General features: G+C 38.4%; 1 protein-coding gene and 2 non-coding genes across 3 annotated transcripts; 1 reads left to right on the top strand and 2 right to left on the bottom strand.

Moving 5' to 3' along the window:
* Positions 1-592: 592 nt before the first annotated feature.
* On the bottom strand, positions 593-755 carry LOC119882018. Its single transcript, XR_005440443.1, has one exon. It is a non-coding gene; the product is annotated as a U1 spliceosomal RNA (small nuclear RNA).
* Positions 756-1,838: 1,083 nt separating this feature from the next.
* On the bottom strand, positions 1,839-2,028 carry LOC119882019. Its single transcript, XR_005440444.1, has one exon. It is a non-coding gene; the product is annotated as a U2 spliceosomal RNA (small nuclear RNA).
* A 3,390-nt stretch (positions 2,029-5,418) lies between these two features.
* Positions 5,419-17,585, top strand: LOC119882016 (delta(3,5)-Delta(2,4)-dienoyl-CoA isomerase, mitochondrial-like). The gene is made up of 10 exons (XM_038692032.1): positions 5,419-5,741; positions 7,108-7,285; positions 8,301-8,389; positions 8,467-8,591; positions 8,722-8,770; positions 9,423-9,487; positions 15,172-15,242; positions 16,207-16,278; positions 16,715-16,865; positions 16,974-17,585. The coding sequence occupies exons 1-10, from the start codon at positions 5,705-5,707 to the stop codon at positions 17,076-17,078; spliced, it is 942 nt and encodes a 313-aa protein (XP_038547960.1). The 5' UTR covers positions 5,419-5,704; the 3' UTR covers positions 17,079-17,585.
* Positions 17,586-17,614: the final 29 nt, after the last annotated feature.

Consider the following 17,614-nt stretch of genomic DNA (forward strand, 5'->3'; position numbering starts at 1 on the left):
TTTTAGTGAAGACGGGCCAAAACGGAGGAGCCGCTCACGCTCGGCTCTCTGATTGGGTCTTGCAAAGCAGAAACAAAATGCGGCTGACAGGGTTTTTGACATCAATTTTTATTAAAATATTCTGCAAAAAACACTCATCTGCCTACACTTGTACTGTGCATGTCGCCGTTTACTTTGCAACAACTCCCAGTCTGTTTTCTGACGCCACACTCCCGTGTTACATTCACTAACTAACAGGTCTGTGAGAGCCGGAATTCTTACTGGCGGTAGGTGATCATATAATTGCATGTCATGCAATAAAATTTAATTAATTATTTAAAAACCATACAATGTGATTTTCTGGATTTTTGTTTTAGGTTCCGTCTCTCACAGTTGAAGTGTACCTATGATAAAACTTACAGACTCTACATGCTTTGTAAGTCGAAAACCTGCTAAATCAGCAGTGTATCAAATACTTGTTCTCCCCACTGTAAGTATACACTGACCAATGCAGACTATTTTAAAATGTCAGATAGGAGCCCTTTAATCCAGGTCACTGATTTGAAAAGCCCAACAACACATATATTTGCTTTGAGTTTTCATTTCACATGTTATCAGGGGAGCGCGAACGCAGTCCCCACTACCAGAAATTATGCAGTCGAGATTCCCACATTTGGGGAATTCGCAGAGGTCAGCTCAACCAGAGTGCAATGGCTAAGCCTCACCCTGGGTGAACCACCTTCTTGATCATGGTATCTCCCCTGCCAGGTAAGTATGAGTTGTACAGATCAGAGACGAGGGGGTCTTTCACAGACATACCATGCAGACTGAGGGTGCTGACCTTCTGTAAATTACCAAAACCAGAGGCTATTGGTTGTGCGAATCTGCAGTACTTTAATACAGAAGAAACATTTCTGTATTAAGGCTGAAAGAGATTATTTACATTTTACTTGACAAATAATGGCTACATTTCCCAGCATGCAATGTGTATTTCCACATCTAAAGCTAACCTAAAATCACCAGTTGTATCTATTTACCGCCAACAAATGAGTCCAGCCCAACAGCATATACATATATACATATATATTACTATTTATTAGTCCTTTTGGAAATTAGACCAACAACCAGACAACTGCACACAAACATCACCCGAGTTATACTAAGGTGCAGCCCCGACACCCAATTAGCTCATGACTGTGACGTTACCACCCAAACTCATGGCCAACCAGGCAGAGAACAACACACACACGCGTATACATTTCAGCTGAGGATTGCAGCTCACTTTTGATAGCCTTCAACTCAACAATCATATATAATAATAAGTATTGCATCAACTGATCGGCACTTCTGATTGGCCTTATTAGAGACCACCAATCAGAAAACCCTAACTGAAATACCAAGTTGACACATGGAGGGATGGAACAAGCCCCTATCCTCTTCTTTGCATCTTGTCAATTTTATATTTATATTTTTGTTTTATTATGCACAAAGTCACTAAAGCAAATTCTTTGTATGTGTAAACCTAATTGGCAATAAAGCTAATTCTGATATCCATCAATAAATAGTTAAAATGAACGTCACTTTATTCAGCCATAATATTAAAATTCTGCTTACACCCAATGTATTAGGTGAGATATATATATTTTTACATAAAAGCTCTCCTTCTAAATAATGAGTCCAATTGGCTTATATTACTTGAATACACTTATGAATGCAAAACTTAATTGCGATGGGTATGTTGTAATATATTACTACATTAACTTGGATAAACAACTGAATTGCACTGCCTTGAACAACCATTGCACCAAATGTGACCTGAACAGCAAACTATTAAGCTGATTTTATTTGTGAACACAGAGTGGGGGTGCACCGGTCCTGGAGATACTGCAATACCAGGTCGATGCGTGGAGTGGACGGAGCAAGCCCCTATTCCATCTCCCTGCTCCAAAAATCAATTTAATATATGGTCCCCGGTAGGGGACGTATCAGATATTAAACTGATAAGAACAGATACTACACTTGATCTTAGCCAAAAGGCCGAGAAGCGATACTGAGAAAAGGTCAGGGATAAGGAGGTGATTCCTCGCACCGGGACTCTCACTGACGGTTTTCAGTTTCTGTTTCAGTTTTAACTCCACACAATAAGACCAAAAATAAAGTACACGATAAGCAGACAAGTAAAAGAATTATTAAAAAAAAGCTAATAAAAGCAGTAAAATACGTAATTTTAACAAAATAAGGTTGGTGCATGTGCAGTTCCACAACACTTCCTGGTCATGTGACACAATCTGGTCCAATAGGAGTTTAAAACATGAGAACTCTGTTATTTACCGTCAGAAATAGAGCTGTAACTTGTATATTAAACAAAAATGAATGTCATCTGAAGCATAAATGTGAAAAGAAACTTTAAGAATATAAAAGTCTTCTGAGGGAAGAAAATGTGTTTTATGTTTACTGACAACTACAAACTGATCTCCAGCGCACTCTGGTGGAGAATAGTGAAAACTACACTCTTCATGCAACTGCAGAATTTGTGCTTAACAGTTTACACAGACAACAATTTATAAAATATATATTTGATTTTAAAACAGGTATTTACAAAAGGGCAAATAGTAAATAAAGCTCACAGTCAGTTAAGACGGGACTTCTAGACCCAACATCAAGTCTCTAAGGAAGGTGACTTTCAGAATCTGAATCAGAAATACTTTACTGACCCCTGAGGGAAAATTTCTTTGTTACAATTGCTCACTTGCATATGAAGATTTATTTGTGTATGTATATTCGTTGTACACATGAAAATAAAGTCTATTCTATTACAATTTACAGAAACACTTGATTTTAGACAACGTTGTTGTTGTTCATTGTAGCTTTTTCAATGTGTCACGTTTATGTAAACATTATATAAGCTGGTGTACACCATGATGTACACATTATTTTTTTCCACCTACTTGTTTGCAGTTAAAGGTAAGTATGAGTTGTGCACATCAGAAACGTGGGAGTCTTTCACAAACATACAATGGGGACTGATGGTGCTTTTACCTCATAACATACAGTGAAGTGAGGAAACATAAAGTACTTTAAGCACATCTATTTAAACGGTCTATAATCTTTTGTTTTGGAATGAGGTCGAAAAATTGGACACCTTCAGTTTATTTCCTTGTTCCCTTTATGCAGAAACTACCGCTTTTTAAAACGACTATACATCCCGTAATTGGGCTATGTGAAAACAAAGATTCGGCTAATGAAAAAAATAAATCTGATAACCACAATTAGATTGTCTTTAACATTTTGTATCACGAAAACTTTTCCGTTTCCACACAGACGCGGATTATGTAAATGCGCATGCGGAAAATGCAGAAACGGTAAAAGGAGTTATGTATTTATTTATTTATTTTGGCTAATTTAATTGACGTTTCACTGACTGTTTAGTCGTGTTTCACTAAAAAAAATAAGTAAGTCAATTAAAACAGTGAAATATTATTACATTTACATTCCCCGAGTTGCCAGCTGTGGTCAAATGTTCAGCTATTATCAGATCCACTAAAATCCAGTCTGTGGGCTACTCATAGGCTACTTCTTCTTGTTATTTGCATAATACAACAAATTAAATACAGTTTGTCTGCTTGCCACTGTGTGTCCTCCTCATCCCACAAAACTCAGGAGAGACTCTTTACTTTTTATTTTAAACTATGAAATGAGGTTGTTAAGTAAACTCGACATTTTAACACTCAACACGTTTTATTCACATGCAGAATGAAATAAACAAAATATTTATAAGAACACCTAAATTATCAAGTAAATTATCTTACTTAAAGCCGCTGTTTGTCCTCAAACGTTGAGCAACAAACAAGGTGATTGATTGATGTGATTTCTCCAGGTCCGAGGCCCCTGTGATGCCAGTGGGCAGGAATCAACTCACGTTTCTCTGCAGAGCCTCTAAACGTGTGAACCAGGTAGTTGAAAACCATGTGCAATAAAGTTCCTATTAAAAATAAACTTTATTTATATAGCACCTCTCAAAAACACAAAGTGCTTCATATTAAAACAGAGTACATTTCAAACAGAGAGAGAATAAAACAAACTTAAAGCCATGTAAAACACAGTGACAGTGCAAAATGATGACTGACTGTTCTTCAGTGCATTGATTTACTGTTTTTGTTCTATATCAACCACAAAATTAGCTTTAATCGGGACACCAAAACTTAGATATTTACATGGTATTGTAAGTTTAATCCTTTAAAGCTCAGCTACAGTAAAGCTAAAGCTACAGTGATACTGTGACACTGGAAAATATAGGTATAACTTTAAAACCCAATTCACAGTAAGTAGCTCCCATACATTTCAAATGTAGGACACGTGGTTGTGAAGTTATTACCAGTTAAGTATGTTGCAATGCTTTAGTGATCTGGACTGTATTTTGCACTTCTGTAAGAATTTAGACAGTTTTGCACACTAAAACTCAAAGATTGGGCTCTTTGTGAGAATCTGAACCGCTGTGAGTATGTTGACACACATTTAACTCTTAACTCTCAATATTAACTGTACAAAAACAGATTTTATAGAAGAATACAAATATAAACAAGGTTACAAGGTTGTTTATTTATCATAATAGTGAAACAACTATTATACACAGACATCAAGCAAAACCCAGATTAGCAAACATAAAGACGTAGTTATTGGACAACAAACTGTATCTAGCTACAGATCAGATTGTGACCATACTTCAAGGTGCAATACTACAAGAGTGCATGAATACTACAGTACTTATAAATGTAATACTGTCACACATGACCTGAACAAAAACATTAATATCATAGAGAGGAGATGCTTTTTAGCTACTTTACATCATGCAATTCCTGGGCAGGTACACACTACTACTAATTCATACAAATACAAGTAAAAATATGAAATGCAATTATAAAAACTCATAAATTTAATCCTATAGCCAAGCCTATGCAATATAAATAATAATTCCAACTTACCCCAGCTGATTAAAAGAGTCAAACTATCAGAAAACAACAGTTAAAGTGTGAACAGACGAGGCTACAGCTGCTCTACGGGCTGTTTTGAGTACACAGACAAGAGATAAAGTAAACTAGTACATGTCATAGATGCTACCACCCACAAAAACCACATCAATACTGCATGTTATGTTGTAAAAAAAAAAAAGCAGAACAGAAAACAAGAAAACAAAGTGTGCTGTGTCCATATAAAGAATAAATATAAGTGGTTAATTACTCTACATAAAATGTTTTCATATCTAAATTCAGTATTGTTACATAAACCAGGGTATAAGCACAGTATTTAAAAGTTATTAACAAAATATTGACCTCAAAAGACACGAGCATAACTTTATACAGCACATAATGCAGCGCCTTTTTATCGAGCAGTGAATATGAGCCCAGTCGGCCACCGTACCAGGCTAAAACTAGCTAAGGAGGAGTCATGAAAGTTTCTTTGTTATTGGACACTATTACATTTGTTTGGCTGCAACCTGCGTCTTAACCTTTGGTACACACAGCAGGACTGTATATCGGCTGCTTTTTGTGTGCAAGCAGGTAACTTTACCACCAAAGACTTTCGGTAAGACAGCTGTTAATAACTAGTTAGCTTCAGTAACGTTGGTTAGCAGCACGCTGAGCTGCACAGACAGAAGGAAGCAGGTGAAGTTCATTAATCTCCGTTCATTATCAAATAATCTGGATTTCGACACGTTCACGTGGAGATGTTGTCAGCCGTTGTCCGGTCAGCCGTCTCGAAATGTAAGTGAGCGTGTTTTGTGTTTGTTTGCGGCTGTTTGTTACTATTATATAAAATGCATTGAATTTAAATGTGCACCTCGTGTTAATTATCACGTTTTCCATGGTGTATCAGCTCGTGCTAGTTCGTAGATGAATACTTATTTAACTGATGTAAACAACAGCTCTGAAGTGCCATGTAGGTGAAAGGTCACCAGTGGGAGCATCGCATGCAACATGCAGGGTTGTATTAAGCTCATCTGTTGATATATTGTTTTATTATACTTTACACTTGCTGGAGATAAAACTGATTTCATTTACAATTTAACTTATTTATTTATTAATTAATTAAGTCCATCCAATGTGAGAAAATAGTGAAAAAAGCACAACTTCCAAAAGCTCAAGGTTATGTTATTAAACAGTTGTTTCTTGTACATAATGACTTATCAAACTCGTTGCCATTTAATTTTATTTGGAGCGATTTGTTTCAGCTCTACTTTCCTCCACTTGTAAAAGCAGACCTTGTGCTTGACAAATATATTACAATGCAATGCTACTTGGCTTGGCACCGCTGCGTGAGGTCCTACTGCCTCTGGGACTTAACATAGATTTAGTGAATTAAAATTATCTGTATTTTCAGATTTTGGTTTTAGGATATTCTTGTTTTTATTGTAGTGCAGTGTAAAATAACAATTAAAATTACAATGATAATTATTGCAATAAAATTTTCCTCCAAAAAAATATAACAAATATTCATTAAATGTTTGACTTCATTCTTTTGATTCACAAACAAATTAGCACTTATTTTTCTATTAAGATATTTACTTTGAGGAAAAGGGACTGAAAATAGATTGTGCTTAATTTTACTTGTGCATTTTTGTTGAAAAAAGATTTATCATAATTGTTTTAAATGTTCTGACATAGACTTGTTTAGTGATCCACTGTTTGGTATCAAGTGTTTATTCTTACCATAAAGAAAAATTTAAAACCACAAATAAGCATTTGGTTTCACTCAGGAGCAGAAATCAGCCTTTTAACTTTAAGAAATATTGATTTGACATTTATCCTGATAACTATTGATATATGAAACTTCTTATTGTGATAACATTTTTGACCACATCTCCCAGCCCTTCCACAAAATTGTGAAAAACATCCATCACTTGTTTTGAGCCAAGGTGACTTCTTAAATGTCTTATTTTGTCAAACTAACAGTTCAACCCCCCAAAAAGGTCAATAATCAAATCATAAAATATTCTTCTGCCCTGAGCTTTAGCAGTTCTCTGCTCTTCTCTTCTAAATCTACGTAACTTCTTATCGTTAAAATCTCTTCCTGCTGGATAACTCATTCTGTTTGTTTTATTTATTATTTTTTCTGTTTCTCTTCTGCCAGACAGCGGGTTGTGGCTGCCCAGTCAGGCTCTTGTCAGGGCCATGTCGTCGTCGCCGTCTTCAGGTGGTCCCGTCCCTCCTTACACCACCCTGGCCATCACTCACCCAGCGGAGTCCGTCACACACGTAGAGCTTCACCGTCCTGAGAAACGCAACGCCATGAACAAAGCCTTCTGGAGGCAAGAATCTCTCTTAAAACAAATGAACATGGCTGTTATTTTTTTAATTAAGTGCTGTCTGTCTTAAACAAATCCCTTTGGGGAATGTTACTAAGTTAAGCTGCTGAATAATCATTATGTGTTAGGGATGGGTGTCGACACTGACCTCCCAAAAAGTTTTGCTTATTGAAGATTCAGTTACATCACATAAAATATCCATAAATGTGAAAGCTCCTCCTTAGAATTTATTTCAGGAACTTAGTGCTTTTACAAGGGCAGAAAATACAACACACAAAAATTAAAACAAGAAAAACAATATAAAGGAGTTTGTTTATAAGAAGGGGCCCTGATTTCCTCGGGCAGGCTGTTCCAGAGCCTCGGGGCCCTGACTGCAAACACTCTGTCCCCTTTAGCTTTAAGTCGGGCCTCTGGGACAGACGGCAGACCTCTGCCCGAGGATCTCAAGGGGCTGGTGGAGACAGTACAAAAAGGTCTGAGAGATAACCGGGAGAGAGGCCATAAAACATGTAGGATCCCCTGATGTAGTAATGAAGCAAAAACAGGAGTCATGTGATCCGGTTTCTTGTTCTGGTTAAAAACCTGGCAGCTGAGTTTTGTCCAGTCTGAAGGCAGTCATTGGATTTTTGTTGACGATAGTCTCTGTATTTAAAAAAATCCCTTTGAGCAATGTTACTCAGTTAAATTGCCATAAATAATCATTACGTGTTGGCACTGATCTCCCAAAAAGTTCAGATCAGATTAATATCCATATTCCATAAATGTTAAAGCACCTCTTAAAAGTTATATTCAGATTTGCAAATTTATTATTGTATTGCATATTTTAAAGAGCAACTAGCCTACGGATTTCTTTGAAAACAGTTATCCATCCTAAAGCACATCCTAAAGAAATTACAAGAAACATTTTAAAATAATTAATATTAAACTCATGTTAAAAAGTAAACCACTCATACTAGTCTTTATTTATTTAACAGTTTACCCAACACTGACCGGAGCTTTTGTTTTGTTGTTCTCTCAGTGAGATGGTGGATTGCTTTAATGAGATAGCTGAAGACCCAGACTGCAGAGTGGTGGTGGTTTCTGGAGCAGGGCGGCTCTTTACAGCCGGTGGGTATCGAGCTGTTTTAGTGACACTGTCTTCGTAGTAAATTTGTACTTATTCTCTGTGCTGTGTTACCGCCCAGGTATTGACCTGATGGACATGGCCAGCGAGGTACTCCAACCAGAGGGCGACGACACGGCCAGGATTTCCTGGAACATCAGAAAAATGATTGCTAAATATCAAGAGGCGTTCTCCGTCATAGAGAAGGTGAAGAGGGCTTCTGTTTATCACTCTGAGGAATTACAAGATTTGATTTTTGAATTTGGACGGCGTTGACCATGTTGGGTTGTCAGTGTATTTTCCTGTCATCCTATTGATTATTATTTTCGTCTTGTAGTGTCCAAAGCCTGTTGTGGTGGCCGTCCATGGAGCCTGTATTGGGGGAGGTAAGGCGTCATCATCACGTTATTATACTGCAACTAATAATAAGTTAGATTTTAAATTAAATAATAATAAGTTATTTGTATAGCACATTTAAATACAGGTAACGACTGCTTTATAGTCAGAGAGCTAAAAATCCTCATTCTTATTATTTATTACTATTTTACTTTAGACCGTGGTTTACAATAATTAATATAAGGCCCACTGTCCTCAGACTTTGAAAACCCCTGGCCTTGACAATAATTCCCACACTTAATCTTACTATTAATATTTGAATATCATTCATGTTAATGCAGCTTCTGTCCTAGTTTTGTGTAACGCAGTATCATATGAAACAATCCCCTCTTGAATCTGATATTACCTGTGATTTACAACTCTGCCTCATTGCTGGATTGGAAAATCCAAATTAACTGAGCCAGTTGATAATCAGCTTCAGGATACAACGATGGCCAGAAACAGCCAGACTGAGCCTAACTTGCTTTGTGAAACAGGCCCCAAGCCATCAGTTTAGATAAGTCAGTGTTCTGAAAATGGTACAATTACCTGCTATTGCAAAGATTGACCTGACTGGAGGTTGTGTACTTTTAAACGGGCAGAGAAAAGAAAAGTGAGTTTACACACTGTCATGTTAACTGTGGATGCTGTGCTCTGTGGCAGGTGTTGACCTGGTCACAGCCTGTGACATCCGCCTGTGTACCCAGGACGCATGGTTCCAGGTAAAGGTATGTACACGCCCATCTAAATTTAAAAACAAGAAATGTGAAATGTTAAAATGAAGTTTAAATGACTTGTATTCCCTGAATGACGGTAAAAGTATACTTCAAATTTATTTTTACACTTCATTGTAATTATTCAACTAACAATATTTTTAAGCGTGCAGGGAGACATTATGGTTGCGGGTTGTCCATCCATCAGATTCTCGTAAATCTCAAAACTCCTTGAGGGAATTTCTTCAAATTTAGCACAATCATTGACTCAAGGATGAACTGATTAGAATTTGGTGGTCGAAGGTCAAGTGTGACCTCAACTCACAAAACACGTTTTTGGCTGTAACTCAGGAATTGATCACCATATTTCACAGCTTGTTGGGCACTAAATGGGTGAATGAATTGGGAGGTTTCAGATTTCACACACGTGTTGACTTGGACGACAGAATCAGTAAACGATAACTAGCACAGTTTGGTTTTCCTCTAGTCTGTTGTCGAGCGTCATCATGTGACTGTAAGCAGTGTATTGGAGTGCGCCTAGCTAATCGTGATCCTGTGAGTGAGTGAGTTTTACGCATCTATGATAACCCTTCATTAGTCAGTTCAACAATGTGAGGATGCTTTATTTATGCTGCATAACATTTATTGTCATCTTGACTGGCCCAAGCAAATATGTATGTGTTCTTTTTGTAGACTTTTCATCTACATTAAGTCCCATCAGACCCCATATTATGATGGAGAGACTATTGCAGTTAGGAGTAAATGGTGACATCATCAGATCGGTAGAGTCTTTTTTGACTGACCGAGTACAGTGTGTACTATTTCCCACTATTTAATAGGTGTTATTTATAAGAAAGGTTGCAGTGTCTATATTTTATGCCTAAACTGAGACTTTTTAATGTGGACAGAGAAATATATTTGGTCCTTTTGTGGAACGCATACTAACTTTTTGTTCCATTGCCTGGTATTTCACAGTGTCAGTGAATAATAAAAATAAACAGCATAAGATAGTTAATGTCCAGTAAAATAGCTGGGGTACAGCAAACTAGCATGACGACGAGCTGCGAGTCCCGATCGGCGAGGAAGGGGCAGGCGATTATTAGAGATGTATCACATCCCCTATTTGGCGAGTATGAGCTGTGACCATCAGGCAGAAGGTCTAAGGTGCCATCTCTCCGAACCAACCGGGCCCGCAGGTCATTTGTGTCTACTAGTATTAGATTTCTTAACAAACAATGAGGTAATAAAACAGAGCTGAATCTTGGGGTGTCGGTGAGCTGCACTTTAGCGTAACTTGCGCTGCACTCGGGGGGGATGTTTGTGTTGCCAGTGCAGTTGTCTGGTTGTTAGTTTGTTGATGTTGTTCATCTGACGTTTGCTGTATGACACAAAATGAATTTCCGCAAGGACTAAATCATAAAAAATAAAATAAAAAAATCTAAATTCACTGGAATCACATTATCAATAGTGATAACTTCCATTTAGCCTAAAAGTAAATTTTTTTCTTTTAGGAAGTATTCACTACATAGGGCGGCACGGTTGTGCAGTGGTTTAGGTTAGGGGGTTCAAACCTTGGTCGTCCCAAGCCTTTCTATTTGCATGTTCCCCCCCCTTGTCTGCCGGCTTCCTCCCACAGTCCAAAAAACATGCATGCTAGCTTAACTGGCAACTCTGATTTGTCCTTAGGTGTGAATGTGAGTGAGTGGTTGTTTGTGTCTGTGTGCCCTGCAATGGGCAGGCGAGTGTCCAGGGTTGACGGTTGACGATGGATGATATTCACTAGTTATGAATTGGCTCATAGTTCAGACAAAGAAGAAGGTGGAAGAACAGAGATGTGGTACAAACAAACAGTGAAAACTGTTTATTAAACTTCTTAGATAAACAAATCAATATTATGTGGAAATGAGTGAGATCAGTAACATAGGCGGATGCATGGATGAGTGAAAAATGAAACAAACAAAAGGTGACCTTGCAGGAGCTGAGAGAGCGAGGGGACGGAGCAGATCAGCTTTAAAAAGCTTTGCAGCTGAAACTCCCCTCCCTGATTGTCATGTAAAGATTCAAGATTTGGGCCAGATAAGAAAGCTTGAACTCTTACCAACATTTTATTATCAACAAAGACAGACGGCAACAAGAAACAAAATTTCCACCGGAGTGTGTCAGAGATCGGTGCTAAATAGAGCCCCATTGTATTACCAGAACAGAGACCCGAGTCGACATGAAAACCATGTAACAACTGACTTTCACCTCCTTTTGGACCTCCTTTTATAGCTCTGTTTCTTGGCTTCACATCATCTCTTGGCTCTCTTTCCTACTGCACCTGGATCTGGGAAAGTCCCTGACTGCCCGCTCCTCCTCTCTGTGTCCTCTGCATGCCCTCCGCTTGATCATTTCATCCACAACCTGACTTTTGTGGAATAAACTGGTGTTGTTTGTGCTCCGTGTTAGAAACAGGACATTCTTACTGTGATGGGACTAGATTGATGTATGTCTTGTAATACAATTTTCACAAAATCTGCTTCTACATTTTCCTTTGCAAGTGTTTTTGATGCTATCATACTGTGTAAATTGTTTACATGTTGTAAAATCAATCATGCGGTGGGCTGTTTCTTTTGCTAACATATTTGAGCAAGTTATAATGACAAGGATTTCCATTACTCCTCTCTCCTTATTACCCTTTAAATGAGCATGAACATATTAAACTACCCATACGTGCTATAATATAGTGAGAGATACCTTGTAAATGGTTTACACTCGTGAAACAAAATGATATCTTTATGCAGTGAGCTGTTCTTTCCTTTTATACTTTAGCAAGCTAACAATTACACAGGGTGCATAGTGAACTTTCTGTGTAACAATACAGTAACCAGACATAACAATGTTTCGACAATCATTCATGCGACACTTCAGAATGGTTCAAAATGTCCGATAAACATGTATGATGTCTATTTTGAAAGTTGCCTGTTGTACTGTGGAACTCTTTTTGGCACTCAGGTTTCTTGGGTACCAATTTGAGGGCGCTCAGTCGTTTGTAGTTTCAGTCTTGTTCTTCCCTTTGCTGGTTCACTTGGACTCAAAGTTGTCTCTGTGGTGGTGCAGGTCGTGCTTGATCTTGCCTGCTGCTGCGTCTGCCTCACGAGGCCTCATAGGAGAGTGGCCTTTGACTGGCTGCGAAGAAGTATTTACCTTGCTTGCAACTGTATCTTACTATTACCAATAAGTGAGCTTTATCCTACTGTTTGTAGTTTGGAAACTTTCCTATCTGTGAGGAAAATATCTATCTTTTTCAACATGAGTTTGCTTCCTAGATGCTTGCAATTTAACCCTTCTAACGCCCTGTATATCTGTGTATTGAATTACATTGCTATTGGACGTACAAATAGTAAATCTTGAAATAAAACTCCATTGTTCATTAGTGCACTAAAATTCTTCCATACTTCAGACTACTTTACTAATAATACCTACAAAAACAGAAAGAAGACATAGATTAACTCAGGTGTTCAGCATCACACACGTGTCTCAGGTTATCATTACAGTTGCTTGGTTGTTCCTGTGGAATACATCACAAAGGTCAATCGTGATTTAAGACTCACAATCAAATTTAAGCATGCAGTAGCAATGTGCTGCTGAAATTGCTTTTATAAAGGCTTCAATGTGGCTTCTCCTTTCAGCCTCTTTAAAATCAAGCCTGAAAGGCTGCCTGTCATTGTATCTGCTACACTGAGGAGTTCTGCGCTGGCTGTTCCTCCCCCAGAGCAGAGCTGATCTCTAACAGCTTTACTATAAAATAATCCCACTGGATCCCCTTTTCCTAAATCTCTGTTTAAAACACAAGGAATGCCTGATGTTCTGATCCCTTTTTGCTGAAATTCAGTAACAGGTGGCTGATGGAGGAGAGTAGGACACCAAAGTTATTAACTCAGTATATTTGTGTTAATTAATCAATTACTAATGACATATCTATCTATTTTATAGATCCTGAGCTAACCTTATTCTTTCTGTCTTTTTTGGATTTAACATCAGTCCCTATTTTCTTTTTTTCTTCTCCTACAAATTATCAACACTCCTACTCCCAAACTCTTTCGAGGTCAGTCTTCAAACTGTTCTTTTTCAGCAAATGTTGCAGTTTTCAAGGCCTCGGACAGTCTTGGTGAGACAGAGAGCTCTTCCTTGGTGAAGTTTCTGTCAGCACTCGGTCACATGTGAGAGCATTTTTGGCTGTTCAGTTCATTTTCACTGTGAAGCGTTCTTGACCTTTTAAACTTCGTGCTGTTAGGTTCGCAGTCTTTAAGGTGGTGTTGTCCTCTTTATGATTCAACTGTAGATGGTAGGGGTGGTCTGACTGGCCGCGTCCTCAGCATTGGGAAGACGTTAACGTCAGCAGAGGTGGGCTTGGGCCTGTGATGCATCAGGTTGGCACGCCTCTCTGTGGAACGCCTCCTGCATCACTGCTCATTTCTGGCCCTCCCTCTCTTCCCCATAGTCAGATTCCACTGTGTCCATTTTGAAGCTGCTCTCTCACCTTCTTCCAGCATGAAACTTTAGAGCTGCCATCTTGTCCATTGTAGCTCTGTCTCGCTGTCGTCATGTCTCTTGGTTTGTTGTGCTTTGCAGGTGCCTTGGTCTGTACCCAGACTCATCTTCCTGCCATCAACTTTAAACTTCTTTGTTTGGGAGTTGTTGTTTTTTTCTATTCAAGTCTAGCGCTCGTCTCCTCCCTATCCAATATAGCCTCTCTTTTTCCATCTCTCCTTTTTATCTTAACTCAACCCTTTTAAGACCCTAATTCTTCTTCTTTCTCTGCCTGTACTGGCCCTTAAATGCACTTACTTATCTTCCTTCCACTTGCTGTGTACGTTTCTTCGTGTGGGGGCATATCTATTTAGACCTTATCTAACAGGATCATTATTCCATCTGTGACTACTTTTTCCCCACTAAAGGCTATATCGTATGTCAGTATTATCTACCTGTTGGTCAAACTGTTTCTCCATGTCTTATCTGACAGCTTTTATTTTATCTTTAACTACTTACTCGTGTTTTTACCACATGTTGCTGCCACAGCTCCCTCCTTTGCAGTTAATTTACATTTAGCTGACGCTTTTATCCAAAGCGACTTTCAATTGCTATACATGTCAGACGTCGCACGCCTCTGGAGCAACTAGAGGTTTAGTGTCTTGCTCAGGGACACAATGGTGGATGTCTTGCAGTGGGTCTCCCACACCAAAGGCAAGCATCTTATCTATGCGCCACCACCACCCCGCATTTCTCTTTTTGAGCTCTTTACCCTTTAATTTCACCTGCTGTGTTCCTCCCAGGACAGCCTATCGCACACTCGCTGCGAGCAAACACTTACTCTCTGGAAACTTTAGAATTTGGACGGCCTTGACACCTCGAAAAAGAAGACAGTTTGCTTCTTCCTGAAAGAGGAGGAGACCAAACGGGGCTGGCCGAGTAGACACACAGGAGTTGTCACATAGTTTACTGATGTATCCAGTTATAGTTACAGTTTTGAGGCTCCATAGAAAAACAAAAAAAGCTATGTGAATGGAAAAAAAACGTGTTCAGTGATGTTTGCTCAAGAAAGTAAAAATTAAAAGAATAAAGCATTAATAAAACATCAATAGACGGCTTTGTGTTAAAGGATGCAGGTGAAAAACATGATGTTCTGATGATAGTTAGGAATCTGCTTTGCTTTACAGGAAGTTGATATTGGACTTGCAGCGGATGTTGGAACGCTCCAGAGACTTCCAAAAGTCATCGGCAGCCGCAGGTAAACAGACCATTTTATTAATAAAGAACAGAGTCTGGGGATGAGGTCATCTTTTACTTACTGTTAGTTACAGGCCACATGTAGGAACACGTGTGATGTAATGTGTTTGTGTGTAAAGCATTTAAAATGACAGAAATCTTCATTAATAAGCCAAAAATCAATATTGATTTCTCAATGACGACCATGGAAACAACAAAGCTTTGTGTTGTAGGTTGCCATACACACACACACACACACACACACACACACACACACACACACACACACACACACACACACACACACACACACACACACACTGTTCAAGCATATCTTCATTTAGGCACAAGTTGGAAAATATTTTTTTTGGCATGTGCTTGAAAGTGTTAAATGTCTCACAGCCATAAACTTTATATTAGTGTGGGATGAGCTTCCAAAAAACAGAACTACAGAGCAGCTTCTCAAAGTTCAACCCAAAAAGAAACCTACAAAAAGTTTTTGTGCTGAACACTAAGTATCAATAACCTGAATCAGACAGATCCATTCAACAAACCCCAAAACAGACTGAACAGTTACAGCTCAACATTTTCCCCCCAGCTCTTTTTCCTTTCTTCTGACATGTTATAAAGTCCGTGGGAGTTTTATGGTTAACAAACCCTCCAACTGTACATGTTTCACGTGTAATAGTCCTGCACTGTTCAACACTCACCTCCTGTCAATTCTTATTAGGCTAATAATGTGACCAGACAGACTAAAACTGTATGAATCAGGAAGATTATACATTCAGATAAACAAAAACAGTTTACAGTAACTGCTGAGATTTCAAAGAGCTGGTGGGAAGACAACATACAAAATTTACACCTATTAAGCTACAAATTCACTACTTTTAGATTCTTATGGCTTTAAAGTTACATGTTTAAAACCCTTTCAATGTATGCAATAAAGTTAATTTTGTTATGTGATTAACTTCCCCCATTTTCTACAGTTTAGTGAATGAGTTGGCTCTGACCGCCAGGAAGATGTACGCGGATGAAGCCAAGAGCAGCGGACTGGTCAGGTACTTCTATATTAGTGGTTTCTTTTATTAAATAGTATTGTGTTCACTGAACATTTGTTTGATTTTTAGGATTAGTCTGATATTGTCAGGATCATTTAGGTTTTTTGATGTTATGAAGCAGGCTCATGTTTAACTAGGGTAGATGACCATGATAATCTGGTTATGCAGGATCACCAGACTGTTCTGTGTTTGAGAACAAACCTGTTTGTTCTGCCAGCAGGTGGCGTTGTTGCATAATGGTGCTAGATCAGCTTAAAAGTCATTAATGCACAAATAATTTATTTCCTCAGTGTTACAGATACTGTAGATTTAACATCTGGATTTAATTAAGACGCCAGTCTGTTAGGGATGGATTCAACCAAATTCAAACTTCAATTTCAAAGAGCAACTATCACTTTAAGTAATTGGTCTCTTACTTGGAAACGCTCCCCTACAGCCGAGTGTTTGCAGATAAAGAGGCCATGATGGCAGGAGCTCTAGAGATGGCGGGGGAGATCGCTGGTCGCAGCCCTGTAGCTGTGCAGGGAACCAAAATAAACCTCATCTATTCCAGAGACCACAGTGTAGCAGAGGGGCTGAACTACATGGTAAGAACATCTACTACAACAATGATGGAGGGTTTCTTTTAACTTTAATCGTTTTTTTAAATGCAGTTAACACTTGATTCCATCACAACCTTGTTTATCCTTTTCCAGGCTACCTGGAACATGAGCATGCTTCAGACTCAAGATTTGATGAAATCAGCTCAGGCGGCCATGGAGAAGAAGAGCCCAAAGACGATAGCTTTCTCAAAACTCTAAAACTCACTGAGGCCAATTCAGATTTAACAAAAGCTGCCTTCATTATGGCCTTATTGTGGGAAAGGGAAACATGATGAACATGATTCTTTATCTAGAATTTGTGGCACTTTGAGGATGAGGTAACGAGACAGACGGAGGCTTGAAACCGCTTACGAAATATTGAGGCTTTTGCTTTTTGGAGTTTGTTTCCAAGTTCTGTCTTATTGTTTGGTTTACACCTATACTATCCTGTTATCAAAATGCCAACAGGATACTATACTTCCACCCTCATTGATACTTAAGAATCAACATTGGATCATTAAATTAAGTGTGAGTGAACTTCACACTTCAGCAGGAATGTGCACTTGAAACAGGATCTAAAGCTAAACTGACCATGTGGAACATCTTGTGTACAGCTGTGGATTTGTTTTTCAGTTCGTGCTTAACAGCTAGTTTTGTATATCTGTAAATTAATTCATGAATGTTTCTCATTAAAGAAATTAAAGTTAGCGTTGACCGATTTGAAAATGTCTAACCCATTAATTGCAAACAGTTTT

Source organism: Micropterus salmoides, unplaced genomic scaffold (assembly GCF_014851395.1).
Source record: "Micropterus salmoides isolate LMB-PRFRI ecotype aquatic unplaced genomic scaffold, ASM1485139v1 Ms_hic_scaffold_2837, whole genome shotgun sequence".
Lineage (NCBI taxonomy): Eukaryota > Metazoa > Chordata > Actinopteri > Centrarchiformes > Centrarchidae > Micropterus > Micropterus salmoides.